A 19,660-nucleotide genomic window follows, 5' to 3' on the forward strand; every position below is an offset into this window, starting at 1 on the left:
ATGCACCACAGGTGTGATCCCACCGATTCCCCTCCCTCTACCCACCCCCCCCTTTCCCACTTCCCCCTATTGTTAAGTTGTAGTTGGGTTATAGCTTTCATGTGAGAGTCCCAAATTAGTTTCATAGTAGGGCTGTGTACATTGGATATTTTTTCTTCCATTCTTGGGATACTTTACTAAGAAGAATATGTTCCAGCTCCATCCATGTAAACATGAAAGAGGTAAAGTCTCCATCTTTCTTTAAGGCTGCATAGTATTCCATGGTATACATATACCACAATTTATTAATCCATTCGTGGATCGATGGGCACTTCGGCTTTTTCCATGACTTAGCAATTATGAATTGGGCTGCAATAAACATTCTGGTACAAATATCTTTGTTATGTTGTGATTTTTGGTCTTCTGGGTATATGCCCAGCAGAGGAATTACAGGATTGAATGGCAGATCTATTTTTAGATCTCTGAGTGTTCTCCATATATCCCTCCAAAAGGAATGTATTAATTTGCATTCCCACCAGCAGTGCAGAAGTGTTCCCTTTTCTCCGCATCCACGCCAACATCTCTGGTCTTGAGATTTTGTGATATAGGCTAGTCTCATTGGAGTTAGATGATATCTCAAAGTAGTTTTGATTTGCATTTCTCTGATGATTAAAGATGATGAGCATTTTTTCATATGTCTGAAGGCCGTGCGCCTGTCTTCTTCAGAGAAGTTTCTCTTCAAATCCCTTGCCCAGCCTGCGATGGGATCCCTTGTTTTTTTCTTGCTGATGCGTTTGAGTTCTCTGTGGATTCTGGTTATTAAACCTTTGTCAGAGTTATACCCTGCAAATATTTTCTCCCATTCTGAGGGCTGTCTGCTTGCTCTGCTTACTGTGTTCTTAGCTGTGCAGAAGCTTTTTAGTTTGATCAAGTCCCAGTAGTGTATTTTTGAAGCTGCTTCAATTGCCCGGGGGGTTCTCCTCATGAAATACTCACCCAGACCAATTTCTTCAAGGGTTTTCCCTGCATTCTCCTCTAGTATTTTTATAGTTTCATGTCTTAAGTTTAAATCTTTAATCCAATGAGAGTCTATCTTAGTTAATGGTGAAAGGTGTGGGTCCAATTTCAGTCTTCTGCAGGTTGCCAGCCAGTTCACCCAGCACCATTTGTTAAATAGGGAATCTTTTCCCCACTGAATGTTTTTAATTGGCTTGTCAAAAATCAAATAGCGGTAAGTAGCTGGATTCATCTCTTGGTTCTCTATTCTATTCCAGATATCTACTTCTCTGTTTTTGTGCCAATACCATGCTGTTTTGATCACTATCGATTTGTAGTAAAGTCTGAGGTCTGGTAGTGTGATTCCTCCTGTTTTGTTTTTATTTCTGAGTAATGTCTTGGCTATTCGAGGTTTTTTCTGATTCCATATAAAACGAAGTAATGTTTTTTCAAGATCTTTAAAATATGACAGTGGAGCTTTAATAGGGAGTGCATTGAAAGTATATATTGCTTTGGGTAGTATGGACATTTTGATAATGTTGATTCTTCCTAGCCATGAGCATGGTATGTTTTTCCATTTGTTAACATTTTCAGCTATTTCTTTTCTTAGAGTTTCATAGTTCTCTTTATAGAGATCTTTCACGTCTTTTGTTAGGTAAATTCCCAAATATTTCATCTTCTTTGGCACTACTGTGAATGGGATAGAGTCCTTAACTGCTTTTTCAATTTGACTGTTGTTGGTGTATATAAAGGCTACCGATTTATGAATGTTGATTTTGTAACCTGAGACGCTGCTGTATTCCTTGATCACTTCCAGGAGTTTTGTAGTAGAGTCCCTAGTGTTTTCCAGATACACAATCATATCATCTGCGAAGAGCGAGAGTTTGATCTCTTCTGACCCTATATGGATACCCTTGATCGCCTTTTCTTCCCTAATTGCGGTGGCTAAAACTTCCATTACAATGTTGAAAAGCAATGGAGACAATGGGCAGCCTTGTCTGGTTCCTGATCTGAGTGGAAATGATTCCAATTTAACTCCATTCAATATGATATTGGCTGTGGGTTTGCTGTAGATAGCCTCTATCAGTTTAAGAAAAGTCCCTTCTAGATCAATTTTCTTGAGTGTTCTGATCATGAAGGGATGCTGGATATTATCAAAAGCTTTTTCTGCATCAATTGAGAGAATCATATGGTCTTTGTTTTTTAATTTGTTTATGTGCTGAATTACATTTATAGATTTACGTATATTGAACCAGCCTTGAGACCCTGGGATAAAACCAACTTGGTCATGATGTATAATTTGTTTGATGTGTTGCTGGATTCTGTTTGTTAGGATCTTGTTGAATATTTTTGCATCTATATTCATTAGTGATATTGGTCTATAATTTTCTTTTCTTGTTGGGTCTTTTCCTGGTTTGGGGATCAGGGTGATATTTGCTTCATAGAACGTGTTGGGTAGTCTTCCTTCTTTTTCTACATTTTGGAACAGGTTGAGTAATATAGGTACTAATTCCTCTTTAAAGGTTTGGTAGAATTCTGACGTGAAACCATCTGGTCCCGGGCTTTTCTTTTTAGGGAGGTTTTGTATAGTTGATGCTATTTCTGAACTTGTTATGGGTCTGTTCAACATTTCCACTTGATTCTGGTTAAGTCTTGGAAGGTGGCGTGCTTCCAAGTATCGGTCTATTTCCTTCAGATTTTCATATTTCTGAGAATAAAGTTTCTTGTAATATTCATTAAGGATTTTTTGGATTTCTGATGAGTCTGTTGTTATTTCGTCTTTGTTGTTTCTGATTGATGATATTAGAGATTTTACTCTTTTTTTCCTGATTAGGTTGGCCAGAGGTTTATCTATTTTATTGACCTTTTCAAAAAACCAGCTTTTTGATTTATTGATCTGTTGTATTATTCTTTTGTTTTCAATTTCATTTAATTCTGCTCTAATTTTGGTTATTTCTTTTCTTCTACTGGGTTTGGGGTTGGAATGTTCTTCCTTTTCCAGTTGCGTGAGATGTCCCATTAAGTTGTAAACTTCCTCTCTTTCCGTTCTCTTGAGGAAGGCTTGCAGTGCTATAAATTTCCCTCTTAGAACTGCCTTTGCAGTGTCCCAGAGGTTCTGATAGCTTGTGTCTTCATTGTCATTTTGTTCCAAAAAATTGGTGATTTCTTTCTTAATCTCATCTCTGACCCAGCTATCATTCAGCATAAGGTTATTTAACTTCCATGTTTTTGTATGGGTATGCAGATTCCTGTTGTTACTCAATTCAAGTTTTATTCCATGATGGTCCGAGAAGATGCATGGAATAATTTCTATTCCTTTAAATTGACTGAGGTTAGACTTGTGACCTAAAATGTGATCAATTTTGGAGTAAGTTCCGTGGGCTGATGAGAAGTATGTGTATTCAGTTTTGTTGGGATGAAATGTTCTGTAGATGTCTGCTAAATCTAAATACTGGATGGTTAGGTTTAAATCTAAGATTTCTTTGCTCAGCTTCTTTCTGGAGGATCGATCCAACACTGCCAAGGGAGTGTTGAAATCTCCAACGATTATGGAGCTGGAGGAAATCAAGTTACTCATGTCTGTTAGAGTTTCTCTTATAAATTGAGGTGCATTCTGGTTGGGTGCATAGATATTAATAATTGAGATCTCGTCATATTGAGTATTACCCTTAACAAATATGAAGTGACCATTCTTGTCCTTCCTTACTTTTGATGGTTTAAAGCCTACTGTATCTGCAAATAAAATTGCAACACCTGCTTTTTTCTGATTACCATTTGCCTGAAATATGGATGACCATCCTTTCACCCTGAGTCTGTATTTGTCTTTTAAGTTGAGATGTGACTCTTGTATGCAACAAATATCTGGCTTAAGTTTTTGTATCCAGTCAGCTAACCTATGCCTCTTTAGAGGACAGTTTAAGCCATTCACATTGATGGAGAGTAAGGATAAGTCTGGTGGAATTTTGGGTATCGAGTTTTTCAAAGGTCCAGTGGACATTTTTAATCCTTTCGCCAGTGTGGAAGTTGGAGTTTGATCCGAAGTTTCTGAGTGAGTTTACTTTTGTGGTATAGGATTGGGTTGGTCATTGTGGAGGATAGGTCTGAGAACATCCTGAAGAGCTGGTTTACTTATGGCAAATTTTTTCAACATATGAATGTCATTGAAGTATTTAATTTCTCCATCATAGATGAAACTCAGTTTAGCTGGATACAAGATCCTGGGTTGAAAGTTTTTTTGCTTTAGGAGATTAAAAGTTGATGACCAGCCTCTTCTTGCTTGAAAAGTTTCAGCAGAGAGATCTGCAGTTATTCTAATATTCTTACCTTTGTACGTTATAGTTTTCTTTCGCCGGGCTGCTTTGAGAACCTTCTCTTTCATGTTAACTTTAGTGAAGCTAATTATGATATGTCTGGGAGATGGCTTTTTGGGGTTGAATCGTGCTGGGGTTCTGAAGCTGTCTGCTATCTGAATTTCAGATTCTCTAGGCATGTCTGGAAAATTTTCTTTCATAATTTCATGTAGAAGGGCCTCTGTGCCCTTGGCTGCCACATCATCAGCCTCCGAAATTCCTATAACCCTTATGTTATGTTTTTTCGAATTATCTGAGAGCTCTCTGAGTGAGTGATCCGTTTTTGCTCTCCATTTCTCTTCCTCTTTGAGAGATTGGGAGCGTTCGAAGACTTTATCTTCAATGTCAGAAATCCTTTCTTCTGCTTGCTCCATTCTGTTACTGAGGGATTCTACTGTATTTTTCATATCTTTGAGGGCTGTAAGTTCTTGTTTCAGTGTGTCTAAGTCTTTGGTGGTTTTGTCTTTAAATTCGTTAAATTCTTGAGACAACTTTTGAATTTCTCCTCGAATTCCTAATTCCATTTTATTAATCTTGTCTGCAAACCAAATTCTGAATTCGACTTCTGACATCTCAGCCAGTTGTTTATGAATGGGATCTTCAATCACATCTGCCGTATCTTTTCTTGGGGGGGTTGATCTATTCTGGTTATTCATGTTACCAGAGTTTTTCCGCTGATTCCGCCCCATGGTTTACTCCCTTTGGTTTTTCCCCTGGGGTTTTATCGAGGGCCCGTACAGTGTTGTGGCCTGAGAAACTGGGGCCCTGTCTGGTGTGGTGGAGCAAAGTGGTTCTGTCTTGTTTTCAGCTGGTTTCTGTTCGATCCTATTGCAACTTCTACTCTGGCTTGAAGTCTCAGCTGTGTGAAAAAATCAGCAATTAAGTCACCCCGCCTGCCCACCTCTGGCCCCAGTTGGAAAAGGAGAATCAAACCTTCCTACAATCGCACACCCAGGGCACCACCTGAAAAGTCCTCAGTCTATTAGCCCAGTTCAAAAGGTCCGAATCAACTGTCTCAATCGGCACTTGTCTCGGGTGGAAGGGTTCAAGAGGTCTCTGGGAACTGGATCACAGGGGCCTGGTGACTCCTCTGAGACAGCTCACCCCAGTGCAGCGTGGAGTCAGGAGGAGCCACCCCGCAAACAGAGCAGTCTGGGAAGGTTGACGTCTCCTTCCCCACTTTGCCCCTCCGTCGGACCCAGTCACTGGTATCTCTGCAGATGGCTAACCCAGTTGCCTGCAGTGAACAGACACTCCAGGGGTTTGCGCCTGCCTGAATCGCGAGGAAGTCTGCCAGGCCCCCGCAGACTGCCGCTATCTAGCAGGAGGAGATGGGGCCTGACATCTTTGAGTGTTTGATGCAGGTGTTGGGAAGGAGGTGTTCACTCAGGCTTAGCCCCGTCCCTGATGGATGCTGCTAACAGAACAGAACAGAACAGACAACTTTGTGAGGTTCTGTCTCTGTTCCTGTCATCGCCTACAGGAGACGGGCTGTTTTGAGTTCAAACGTCTTTGCTGCTGGAGAATTGCGTCTGAACACCTCTCTGGGTCGGCCCCGCCCTGGAGGCTTCTGGGTTTGTGAGCCGTGACACCGGTGGCCTCCTCTGGTTGCCCAGGGAGACAGGGGGTGTGGCCTCAGAATATCCAGAAGTGAGCGTTCTGCCGTTAAAGAAAAAACGGCTGTTGATCTACCTCCAGGGAACTGCTGCTCTGGTGTGGGCACTCAGGCGACCCTTTTCTCCTCTGTCCCGCGCACCAGAGTCAGCACTGAGCGGCTGCAGTTTGTGCTGGGTCCACACCCCTTAAGAGATCCCCCAAGAATCAGAACTCTTGGGGGATGGGCCCCCAGACCCGGATTGGGAGTGGGGCGGGGGGAAGCTAGAGTTTCATTCAGTTTCACGCAATACTACCGTCCGGGGAGGGCTCCTGCACTGCACCGCAGGGAAGTGCCGCCAAGGCTTGATTTCCCCTCAGCGGAGTGCCCTCTCCTTGCTCACGTGTCCCAGAGTCAGCGCTGACCTGACGCAGCTCAGGCACTGTGCACTCCCCTCGAGAAATCACCCAAGGAGCCGAACTCCGGAGGGATAGGCCCTCAGACCCCGAGTGAGAGTAGGGGCTCTCAGCTCTCAGCGGGGAGGCCAGAGTCTTATTCAGTCTTGTGCCCGGGGAGGGCTCCTGCACTGCACCGCAGGGAAGTGCCGCCAAGGCTTGATTTCCCCTCAGCGGAGTGCCCTCTCCTCGCTCACGTATCCCAGAGTCAGCGCTGACCTGACGCAGCTCAGGCACTGTGCACTCCCCTCGAGAAATCACCCAAGGAGCCAAACTCCTGGGGGATAGGCCCTCAGACCCCGAGTGAGAGTAGGGGTTCTCAGCTCTCAGCGGGGAGGCCAGAGTCTTATTCAGTCTTGGGCCCCGTATGCCCGGGGAGAGTTGGTGCACTGCACCGCAGGGAAGTGCCGCGAGGCGTGACTCCCCCTCAGCCCGGTGCCCTCTCCTTACTCGCGGGCCTCAGAGTCAATGCTACCAGTCGCAACTCGGGGACTGTCCACTCCCCTTGAGAAATCACCCAAGGATCCGAAGTCCTGGGGGACAGGCCTCCAGACCTCAGTGGGCGGGAGGGGGAGCGCCGGGGATTCAGGGTTGCCGGCAAAGGATTCCCAAAGTTTTATTCAGCCCTATGTCCGGCAGGAGAACGCCACGGCACCCCAGTAGGGGAGGTAGGTCCAGTTTTTAGAAGGTCTTTCCCGTGGAGTGTAGTGGGAGGGCCTTCAATTTCTGCCCGCTTGTTAAATTGTGGGGCTCCAGAGCCGGTCTCATGGGGGAGGGGGACTCCCGTCCGCTTGGTGGTGGATTTTGTACCTTTTGTTTGCGTCCTTGTGATCACAACTTGCCTCAGCGGTGTTGATGTGCGTTCTTCAGCCTTCTCTCTTGGTGAGGCTCAAGTCCACCAGGATACTTACTAAATTCCTGTCCCTTAACTCTCCTTCTGGACGGGAGCCTTTGTTGAAAGCTGGCTTCAGTCCGCCATCTTGTCTCCCTCTCTCTGGACCTGCATTTTCTTTCCCTCTCCTTTCCCCTTGCTTCACCATTCTGTGCTTAAATTTGTCTTTTTTCAAATAGTATTTTAAACTATCTATATGTACATATGTATACATGCCTAAACAAAGGTTAGATTAAGTTCTTGAACTTTATGAGTAATTCTTGATTTGCCATTTTAGCTCAACATTATTAAGATTCATCTATATTGATGAAGATATTTATAATTCATTGATTTTCACATAATATCCCATGAAGTGTATGTACCACAATATGTTTGCACATTCTCCTATCTCTGGGCATTTGTGTTGTGTCCATTCTGGGGATGACAAGTGCTGCTGTGACTATGCTTGTGTATGTCTCCATTGTACATACGTAAACATTTCTCTTGCTGGGTTGTAAAGAATCATTAATTTGCTCTCCTAGCATAACTGTATAAGTAAATTTCTTGAAGTACTTCTCCAAAACTTGATCTCATTAGGCTTCCTAATTTTTACCAATAGAATGAGTTTAAATGGCCCTGATTTGCATTTCTGTGATTAATTGCTTTGAAAATCTCATCTTATTTATTGACTATAAATAGGCATTCTTCTATGAAATGCTTATGTCTTTCAATCATTTATTGGGTTGTTTTTTCTCTAATTGATTTGTAGGAGCCCTTTCATATATTCTTGTGTTAATTCCTTGATGGTCCCGTGCATTAAAAATAAAATAAAATTGAAAGGCTACTAGGCTGAGAAGGCGTCAGCATATTGAGTTCCTGCATAAGCAAACCCAAGCCCAGTGTAAACAATAAAATGAAACTCATGCTTAAATAGTTAGAAACCAAACCTTTAACTAGGAACTTAACTAATCAGAAACCACCAACTGATCTTTTGGGAAAGACTTCCACTTTAACCAGGCTTTTTTTTTTTTTTCTTTTTGTCTAGCTTCTTGGCCCACTTTGTAAGTTTCCTCTGGCCCCTCAGTGGAGGGCAGAATTGCTTGCCGTCTAACGATGCCTTATTCGTATACCATGAGTGTTCAAATAAAAGTGTTAAAATTTTAACACGTCCAAGTCTATCCTTAACAGAAATACTTTGCCAACTTGTGCCCTGTCTTTGGTCATTTTACTTTAAGGTCTTTGAATAAATCAGAGCTCCTCATTTTAATTTGGTCAAATTTGTCATTCTTTTATTATGTAGTGCTTTTTACATATTAAGAAATTTTCCAACTTATGCATGAAAAGTTAATTGCCTACATTTTCTACTAATATTTTAAGGTTTTGCTCTTATTTAAGTCTTCACTCCATCTGTAGATGTTTTGCATATGGTGTATATTATGGGCTAAATTGCATCCCCCTCAGTCAAAACCCTAATCCAGTACCTCAGCATATGCCTGTTCCTGGAGATAGGCTCTCTACAGAGATAATTAAGGTTAAATAAGGTCATAAGGGCCCTAATCTAGTCTGACTGCTGTCCTTGTAAGATGAAATCTGAACACACAAGGGCATCAGGAGAAAGCAAATCTGCAACACCATGATCTTAGACTTACAGCCTCCAGAATTGAGGAAATTTCTGTTGTTAAGACACCCAGTCTGTGGTGTTCTGTAATGACAGCGCTAGCAAATGACAATGGTGTGAGATGTGGATTTCATTTTTTATATGGAAAAGCAGTTTGATTCTGACTCCATTTACTGAATAGTCCCTCCCCTCCTTGCTAATCTATCATGTCTCTTCTATCATGTTTCAAAGTTCCATGTGGATCTATGTGGATGTGGATCTACCTCTAGGCTCTTTATTCAATCCCTCGGATTGCCTATCTCTGTGAGAGGACCAACCAAACTTTCCTAGTTGCTTTCTTAATTCCCGTATCTTCATTGTAAGTCCTGACACCTGGTAGACGGTCCCCCTTTCATTCTTTAAAGTGACTCTGCTATTTTTTGGTACTCTACACAATTTCATACAATTTTTACAACCAGCTTGTAAAATTTCACAAAAAATCCTATTAAGATTTCAACTGCGTCAGCATGAAATTTATAGATGCACAGAGAAATATTTTGAAAAGATTTAGAACCAAAAGTACCTTTATTTCCTTTTTTGTTCTATGTACTGCAATTTTGGTTCTGGCCACATGATGGTACCACAACCCGAATAATCATATTTTCATGGTTGGAAAGAAGACACCATAAGAAGACTTAAGCAGTGTTACATGGATGGAGCTGGAACATATTCTTCACAGTAAAGTGAAGAATGGAAGAAAAAGTATCCAATGTACTCAGCCCTACTATGAAACTAATTTATGGCTTTCATATGACAGCTATAACCCAGTTACAACCTAAGAACAGGGGGAAGGGGGAGAGGGAGGGGAGGGAGTGAGGAGAGGATGGGAAGGGGGAGGATGGGCAGAGGGAGGGTGATTGGTGGGACTACACCTACGGTGCATCTTACAAGGGTACGTGTGAAACTTAGTAAATGTAGAATATAAATGTCTCAACACAATAACTAAGAAAATGCCGGGAAGGCTATGTTAACCAGTGTGATGAAAATATGTCAAATGGTATATAAAACCAGTGTATGGTGCCCCATGATCACATTAATGTACACAGGTATGATTTAATAAAAAAAAAATAATTAAAAAAAGAAGACTTAAGCAGTGTTAATACTTTATCAAAAGTCTGCATGTTCCAGAAACCAAATCTGAATTTCATATGGAATGTTCAATAGTTTATTACATATAAAAGTCTATTTTGTAAAAACATAAACCATATTACATGATAATCAACTAATTGGAATAAAACATCAGGACAACCTGTTCTTCAGTCTTTTTATTTTAGGCCATAAACAAATGCACATATATAATTATATATATATCATATATGTATACATTTATCTACTAATAAAATAAAAGACATGATGTATAAAACTAGCTCTGGGAAATTCAGGCAATATTTTCCAAACTGACAAGCTCTCTGTGGTGAATAGATTTGCACAAATCTGGGAAGCAAAGGTCACTGGGTTTATGAATAATGGTGAGGATTATATAATTCTTAATTTCCACCCTCAGCACCACTCCTTAGTAGAGCCCTGATAATCCTGGGGCTAAAGTCTGCCCTTACTTAGTAGAAACATGCCTGGGCTTGCCCTGAACTCTTTAATGAGTCAACACCCCTCCCCCCACAGAGACAGAAAACACTTTCCCTTTCTGTAATGACATGCAGCCTCCTTTCTGTATTATGTTGGAAGTAGACTTTGTAAATGTTTGATAAATTGATACTACACATCCCTAAATTTGATAGCGGACTACAGCAACACCTTTTCTAAGTAACATCCAGGGGTTCATTAATCTGATATTATAAATGTCTCTGGAATTTAATATCAAAAATCCATTTACCATATCCTGTTAACTCAGATAAAAAGATTCAAGTATGACGCTAACTAATATAACTTGGATGATCTACTAAAACATATAGAGTGAATAGTTACTGAAATTCTCCAAGCCTCAGTTTCCTCATCTGTTAAGTGCGATAATAATGTAGAGGACCAGAACAGGCTACCCCAAATATGGCTCTGCATTAAGGATTATTTTTGTGAAGCAGCAGACACAGTTCTGAAAATCTGAAAATGGCATATTACCTTTTTGTAAGGAAAAACAGTAGTTATTAAAAGAAAAAAACAAAATTCCATTTGTCAGACTATCTCTTCTGTGCCAAGAGGAAAAGGAAGACTCTAAATCTTCAGGGATTCTCATCAAGGGAGAAATACAAACCTTACCTATTTACCATACTTTTCCTGGTTACCTTTCCTTAATTTGCCTTCCCTGCACTTTTGGGGCAGGAAGGAGGGTGTAGCTGAAAATACCATTTAAGCCTCAATTCTAAGTTACTCAATTTTCCTGGTATTGTCCAGGCACATATGAGACACACATGTTAATAAATTTGTTTTCCTCTTGTTAATTTGCCTGGTTACAGAGACCCAGGCCCAGATTTAGAAGCATAGAAAATTATTTTTCTTCCCTACATAACAGTATTTACCACTCACAATTGTTATAAGATTAAATAAGACAGTTAACAGCACTCAATAAATGTTACACTATTGTAATTCGAGCAAGAAAAAAATTGTGCTCCCAGGTTAGTAAAACCGCACAGTAAAATGTGGAAGTAGGAAACTAAGCCATGTGTTAGCACAGTTGCATATACGCCCATTTTACCAGTGCCCCCTCTCCATTGGATCAACTCTCCCAGCACCAGGGCATCTAATAAGACTTGTGAACAGACGCATTCTATAGTAGTTGTAGGTGACTTAGACTGCAAAATCGTTAACTGGCATCCGTTTTACCACCACTGTCAGAGGGCCCACATTGTTCACCACGGCCTCCTCGCAGACCTCTAACCGCAATTCTGCGACAGTCCACGAGATGACGCGCTTGCTCTCCGGTGTTCGACAACTGGACGCTTCGCCGGCTGCCGACTTACGCCTTTAAGGTTAAGGGTCCGCCCTCGGGCAGAGGCTCGCTCTCTAGACCTAGAGTCTATGGAGGGATGGGCAGAGGCCAAATGGGCCTCAGGTGGGATCCTGGCGCTGTCAGCCGATCGACCCCCGTACCTCCAGCCTGCAAGCCGGAGTCCGCCTCCTTCGGAAGCGTCAGAGGAGCTCGGACGCCCGGCCCCGGGGTCCGTGGCCTTTCACCGGCTTCCGCGCAGTGCCCCTGCCCAGACTCGAGGGGTCCGTAACGGACGCCGCACCCCCGGGCAGCAGCCCCTGACGGTTCCAGAGGGCGGGGGTGAGGACGACTCAGGGCACACTCACACCTTGACACTGGCGGCGTCAGGTGGCGGGCGGTCGGGTCATGAAGGACAGTGAGGGCTGGGGGGAGGACAGACTTGCGTTTACACTGGCGCCCAAGGGCTCGGGTCACTCCACGGCCCCGCCACCGTGCGGCGCGGGAGGGGCCAGGAGCAGGCCCTCGGGTTTCTGATTGCAACGCCGAGGCTCGGAGTACTCGAAGAATGGGGTGGCGGGCGAGCGGATCGCCCCGCGTCTCTGCCCGCCTCTGGGTGGCGGCAAGAGCTCCCAGCCGCGGCTCTCGGGAGCAGGACCCGAGCCAGCCCGGGCCTGCCTCTGGACTGACCCTACGCGCTCGGGCGGCCGGGGGGCGGGGCGTATGTCGTGACGTCACATTCGCTCTCGGGTCTCCGCCCCTTTCTCGTTGGCAGTATATTAGGCTTCGGCGAGCGTTCGCACTCGCACAAGTGGAGTGGGGAGTCGGGCGCGGGTTGGAGACAGAGGCGAAGGCTCGAGGGCTAGGGCCGGCTGGGACGTGTGTCCGCGCCTCGGAGGTGGCAGCAGGCAGTGCCAGGCGCCGCGGAGACGATGGAACTCTTGCGGACTATCACCTACCAGCCAGCTGCCAGCACCAAGATGTGTGAACAGGCTCTGGGCAAAGCTTGCGGCGGGGATTCTAAGAAGAAGCGGCCGCAGCAGCCCCCCGAAGAGCCACAAGCGCCGCAGCCCCAGACACAGGTGCAGCCGGCGGCCCAGCATCACCATCACCACCACTCACACTCGGGGCCCGAGATCTCGCGGATTATCGTCGACCCCACGACGGGGAAGCGCTACTGCCGGGGCAAAGTGCTGGGAAAGGTGACAAGCGGCGGGCGCCGGGCTACCGGGAGGGAGGGAGGGCTGCCGGGACAACCTCGAGTCCAGCGCCTGCCGCCCTTCGGTTTCTCGGGTCTGGGTCCCAAAGCGGCGTGGGCCCTTCTTCTGCTCCCCTCCGGCTTTTGTGCGCTGAGGACTGGCTTTCCATACTTAGCCATGCGTCTGTGTACCTCTCGCAGCCCCCCAAAATTCATCCCGAGTCTAGACGCCAGGGCTTTCCATAGCAGACGTAGCGCTCTCCACTTGCTCCCCGGAGAATTTTCCTGACAAGTCCCTTCAGACATTATTTTTCATCTTCCCCAGCTCAGCGCCCTTCTTAAAGCTCCCCATTGTAAAGGAAGAAGAGAAACGGTTTGAACTCCCTGTTTTCAGGAATGCGTTTCCCTTTATGAAGGAGCTTTTACAAAGCAGACTGCATCCCTCTGTCCACTCTCCGTTCCTCCAATTTTTGATCGATTTATTTATTTATGATCTCTGCCGTGCATTTTTCTGACTTACTCAAATTCTCTCTTGGCTCTGTTTCCTTCCAGGGTGGCTTTGCGAAATGTTACGAGATGACAGATTTGACAAATAACAAAGTCTACGCTGCAAAAATTATCCCTCACAGCAGAGTAGCTAAGCCTCATCAAAGGGAAAAGGTGTGTATGACTGTTGAGTAAAGTATTTTCTTTGTGTGCAGGGATGGCCCTTCCCTCTCAGGAAAATGTCTTCTGCATGTGTAAGCGCTGGCTTTTCAGAGGGGATGGGAGGCAAATAAGCCCTACCTTGCGTTTTCTTTTAGATTGACAAAGAAATAGAGCTTCACAGAATTCTTCACCACAAGCATGTAGTGCAGTTCTACCACTACTTTGAGGACAAAGAGAACATTTACATTCTCTTGGAATACTGCAGTCGAAGGGTAAGCCTTGACTCCTATTTCATTTGCTTCCCCCGAATTTAAAATGGTAGTCAAATAGCATTTTGTGTGGGAGGTTAGCTGTGGCAACACTCACAAGGCAACGTCTACTTTCATGGCTCATCCTGGATTTTGATACCTTTGTTTAACAAATTCTCTTTTTCCCTTCTCTTCATCCTAGTCCATGGCTCATATTTTGAAAGCAAGAAAGGTGTTAACAGAGCCAGAAGTCCGATACTACCTCAGGCAGATTGTGTCTGGGCTAAAGTACCTTCATGAACAAGAAATCTTGCACAGGGATCTCAAACTAGGTAAGCCCTTGATGTCACATGTTGAATTTTGTGTCAGAGAGAGATGTTCTTTTTGTCTCTCTTAGTTTCTATGTATTAATACTCTTAATGGGGATCTAGCCTAGGCAATCTTGCCTTTGAATGGAACATACCAACAGACTGCCTCCAAAATGAATGTGTGCATACTTGGTTAGAACATTTTTGCAAAGGGATTCATATTTTGTTTTATTTATTGTCTAGGGAATTTTTTTATTAATGAAGCCATGGAACTAAAAGTTGGGGACTTCGGTTTGGCAGCCAGGCTGGAACCCTTGGAACACAGAAGGAGGTAAGAGACAGAAAGAAGCATCCTGCTAGAGTTTTGTGGAGACTGGATGCCTTTATAATTCTGCAGTTAATGTTTTGGAGGTCAGTTGAATGGACTATAAACCCCAACAATGTCAATTTAAAGAAATACTTGTTAAGTACCTACTATGGACCAGAAAGAACATATTATGCTTCTAAGTTAATTACTAAAGCAATCAAATAAGTCTTATCTATGTCTGAAATATATAAAAATGCCATAATGTCCCTGGTCTCAGTTGGTTAAAAACACTTTTATCATATAAGCTAAAATATACTGTACATGTATTTAAAAAATTATCATCCATCACTTGGTCAAATGTCAATTTTTCAAATGCCAAAATTCAAATATTTTCAAATAGAAATTCAATATCGTACTTTTAACATTTTATTTATTTCTTGTGATGTCACATCAAGAAAATTGTTTAAACTTAATTCCAACATCTTGATATTTTGTCTTTTCAGAACAATATGTGGTACCCCAAATTATCTCTCTCCTGAAGTCCTCAATAAACAAGGACACGGCTGTGAATCAGACATCTGGGCTTTAGGCTGTGTAATGTAAGTAAATGTACCACAGTGATTAAAAAAAATTGGATGTAGTTTTAACACTGGAAAGGAATTGCTTTATCGCCATTGCTAAAGATATGTTTCCTTGCACACAGGTATACAATGTTACTAGGAAGACCCCCATTTGAAACTACGAATCTGAAAGAAACTTACAGGTGCATAAGAGAAGCAAGGTATACAATGCCATCTTCACTGCTGGCTCCTGCCAAGCACTTAATAGCTAGCATGTTGTCCAAAAACCCAGAGGATCGTCCCAGTTTGGATGACATCATTCGACATGACTTTTTCCTGCAGGTTGGTGCACCATCTTACACCTTTTTATTACTTGCTATTGATTGCAATTGCAATTACCTGGCAGGTGGTTACTGAAAATCTTTTCTCATGCTCCACAGGGCTTCACTCCAGACAGACTTTCTTCTAGCTGTTGTCATACAGTTCCGGATTTCCACTTGTCAAGCCCAGCTAAGAATTTCTTTAAGAAAGCAGCTGCTGCTCTTTTTGGTGGCAAAAAAGATAAAGCAAGATATATTGACACACATAGTAAGTTATAAGACTTCTTCCCCTTTTCTTTAAATTTGGCAAAAAAGACTTTAATATTAGCATAACTTAGCAAGTATATTTGCATACTATCGAGCCTTGATATTTATAACACAATAAATCCACACCTTGAATTTTTGATTGATAATATTTATAAACAGTAAAATGTGCTTCTTGGGTCATTGCAGTGGTAGAATACTATTTTTTGCCTTAAATGCCCGTAACCTGGCTAATAAAAAGGAAGAAATGTGGCCAGCTCTGTTCCTACCTTGTTGGGAAAGACTTAATATTTATAATCTTTTCCTTGATTTACAGATAGAGTGTCTAAAGAAGATGAAGAAATTTACAAGCTTAGGCATGATTTGAAAAAGACTTCAATAACTCAACAACCCAGCAAACACAGGACAGATGAGGTGTGTTGGGAAAGAATTAAAAAGATACAAACACTGTATCATTTCTATGCTTTGTTGATTAGCACTTGGACAGTGATTATCATAGTCTAAGCATGCTGAATTTACTTAAAACTTTTTTTCTAACCTCTTAGAGGAAAGATAATGACTTTTATTTTTAAAATGCATGCATGGGTTACTGCAATATCTTTTGTCTAGCTTGTGTCTGTTGCTTTTTGATAAGCTTTCTGAGTGATTGCCCCAATCTCTACATAACCTGGAATTCTCAACATTAAATGAATTTAGGTGTTTGACTCATTGTGTGACTCTTCTCTCTTGTCAGGAGCTCCAGCCACCTGCCACTACAGTTGCCAGATCTGGAACACCTGCAGTAGAAAACAAACAGCAGATTGGGGATGCTATTCGAATGATAGTCAGAGGGACTCTCGGCAGTTGTAGCAGTAGCAGTGAATGTAAGTGGTTGCTAATCATATTTTAAATAATGAAACTATAAATGCCAGTGCTAAGTGCTAAGTAATTGAAGTCAATTTATTTTGAAGCTTAATTTGACATAGAGGAAGCAATATTAAAGGATTTTGAAAAAGATAAAGCAGAATTCTGTGTTCTTTGTCTTTAGAATTAGTGGAAGGAAACTTGGCATCTGCAAAAGCCTGAAGTTTTCTTGCTAAATAGTTTATAATTATGTTTCTCTTTGACTTTTCAGGCCTTGAAGACAGTACTATGGGAAGCGTTGCAGACACAGTGGCCAGGGTTCTTCGGGGATGTCTAGAAAACATGCCAGAAGCTGACTCCATTCCCAAAGAGCAGCTGAGTACATCGTTTCAGTGGGTCACCAAATGGGTCGATTACTCTAACAAGTACGGCTTTGGGTACCAGCTCTCAGACCACACTGTTGGGGTCCTTTTCAACAATGGTGCTCACATGAGCCTCCTTCCAGACAAAAAGTAAGTGTATCCAATTAATGAAATTCTGTCAGTTTCTAGTTTTGCACTAAAGAAATCTTAAAAACAGGGACTAACTGCTTCTGTTTTTCTCTCCTCTTGCCCTATCATTCCTGTTCTTTAGAACAGTTCACTATTACGCAGAGCTTGGCCAATGCTCTGTCTTCCCAGCAACTGATGCCCCGGAGCAATTTATTAGTCAAGTGACGGTGCTGAAATACTTTTCTCATTACATGGAGGAGAACCTCATGGATGTAAGTACTGTGGCTTTAAAGTGGCGATATACTACATATTTGAATAGTGTAGCCACAAACCAGTAGCAGCTACATCATTTTAAAACTTGTTAGAAGTGAAAATTCTCATGTCCTACCCTAGACATGGGAGGTGGAGCCAGGAATCCCCAAACCATATTGATATTTACATTTCAGAGGCCTTTGCTTAGAAGAATAGAATGAGCACCCCAACATCTTTTTAGGCACTAAGTCACTCTCCTAATCTCTTCCAGGGTGGAGATCTACCTAGTGTTACTGATACTCGAAGACCTCGGCTCTACCTCCTTCAGTGGCTGAAATCTGATAAGGCCCTGATGATGCTCTTCAACGATGGCACATTTCAGGTAATTGAGCACTTTGGGAAAATGCATATTTAGGTCCTAAAAAAATAATTTTTACCTAGCTGGTAGAGTTATTGACTGAACTTTCTTGTTTTTGAATATTTAAGAAGATCTAATATCTATGTTTATTTTTTAAGGTGAATTTCTACCATGATCATACAAAAATAATCATCTGTAGCCAAAATGAAGAATACCTTCTCACTTACATCAATGAGGACAGGATATCTACAACGTTCAGACTGACAACTCTGCTGATGTCTGGCTGTTCATTAGAATTAAAAAATCGAATGGAATATGCCCTGAACATGCTCTTACAGAGATGTAACTAAGACACTTTTTGAATGGACCCTTTGGGACTCCTCTTTTCCACTGTGAGATCTACAGGGAAGCCGGAGAACGATCTAGAGCATGTTGAAGATGGACAGTGGTGGTACGAAAACAATTCCTCTGTGTCCTGCTGGACGGGATGGAACCAGACCAGGCTGAGGCATGCAGCTCTTGACTTTGGACAATCTAGTGTAAACCAGAATGCAGATTTCCTCGAGATACCTGTTTTAAAAGGCTTTCGGACAATATTGCAGAAAGGTGCATTGACTCTTAACTTCTCTCTGTTGAGAGCGTTTCGGCCAGAGGACTCGGAACTGTGAATATACTTCCTAAAGGGGAGGGAGAAGGGAGGAAGCTCCCACGTCGTTTAAAGGCTGTAATTGGAGCAGCTTTTGGCTGCTTAACTGTGAACTATGGCCATATATAATTTTTTTTTTTTTGTTAATTTTTGCAGACACTTGTGGCTGGAAAAGTGCATTCCTTGTTAATAAACTTTTTATTTATTACAGCCCAAAGAGCAGTATTTATTATCAATTTTTTTTTATGTTGATCATTTTAAACTGTTGGCAATAAAGAGTACGAAAAAGCAGCAATTTATCTCCTGTCTTCAGTACCACGTATTACCGCGTCACGACATTTCCTTTGATGATGGATCCTTGGCACTGTTTGCCATGACTGAGTGTGGAAGCATACTAGAAAGGCAGATCTTTAATTTTTCTAATTACAGTTTCTAAGAAGTCAGTTTTTAGTACTCAAAGGCCAATCATAAGCCTTTGGGGGTAAATCTAGTTTAAGAAGGCTGCTCTCAGCACAACCAAAATAAAGGCCTCCTTCAAAATCCAAAACCAATTTCTGTCTGGATTGTGTCCTCGAAACTCACTCAGCTTGAAACTGAAAGCCAGAGTAATCCTGTGTAAACAGACTTCTGTTATTAAGTGTCAATAGGTACAGGAAGTTTATCTTAATATGAGCAAAACCCTGAATTAGAATATGTGCACCACCTAAATGCATTACTCAGCTCCAACCTGCCTAAACACTTCAGTGCCGCGGGCAGTACTGGTGCATATTTCCAGTAGTGGGAAATACTTTGTAAATAAGTCATTTTATTTTCCTTCTGGTACTTGGTGGTTTAGAAGTGGTGTGAGAACTGAGAAATGGTTTAGGACCCGTCTTTTAAGCTATTAAGTCACCCCAGAGTCGAATCTAAAGTTTTCTCTTTCAGTGCGATCTATTCTGACACGTGTAAAGAAAAGTTCCCTGTCCTGTTACTCTAAACTTAACAGTGATCTGCATAAGATGCAAAAAATTTGTTGTTGTTCAGTTGTGATCCCACCAGAAGGAAAATACTTTCCTGTGAAAAGTGCTTTGGTTTCTTTTTACTGCCCTGGCACACAGCTCACAGCAACCTCAAACTCTTGGGCTTACGCAATTCTCTTGCCTCAGCCTCCTAAGTAGCTGGGACTACAGGTGCCCGCCATAACGCCCGGCTATTTTTTGGTTTCAGTTGTTATTGTCGTTTGGTGGCCTGGGCTGGACTCGACCCCGCCAGCTCTGGTGTATGACTTGAGCTACAGGTACCAAGCCATGCTTTGGTTTCTTAAGGCTGTGCTTACACTGGGATCTTATACGGTGTAACATAGAAACTACTTTAATATTTTTCTAAAATGTTTACAAACTCTACCTGGTATGCTGTATTAGTATAAACCAAATCTGGGAAAGTGTTGTGGGTATTTCA

General features: G+C 42.5%; 1 protein-coding gene across 1 annotated transcript; it reads left to right on the top strand.

Moving 5' to 3' along the window:
* The first annotated feature begins 12,422 nt into the window (after positions 1-12,422).
* Positions 12,423-18,515, top strand: PLK2 (polo like kinase 2). Its single transcript, XM_053590283.1, has 14 exons — positions 12,423-12,982; positions 13,531-13,638; positions 13,782-13,898; positions 14,077-14,206; positions 14,426-14,513; positions 14,993-15,088; positions 15,193-15,391; positions 15,490-15,637; positions 15,950-16,047; positions 16,367-16,496; positions 16,748-16,988; positions 17,110-17,239; positions 17,491-17,601; positions 17,736-18,515. Exons 1-14 carry the CDS (start codon positions 12,713-12,715, stop codon positions 17,925-17,927), a joined length of 2,058 nt encoding a protein of 685 aa, XP_053446258.1. The 5' UTR covers positions 12,423-12,712; the 3' UTR covers positions 17,928-18,515.
* Positions 18,516-19,660: the final 1,145 nt, after the last annotated feature.

Source organism: Nycticebus coucang, chromosome 1, assembly GCF_027406575.1.
Source record: "Nycticebus coucang isolate mNycCou1 chromosome 1, mNycCou1.pri, whole genome shotgun sequence".
NCBI classification, from domain to species: Eukaryota; Metazoa; Chordata; class Mammalia; order Primates; family Lorisidae; genus Nycticebus; species Nycticebus coucang.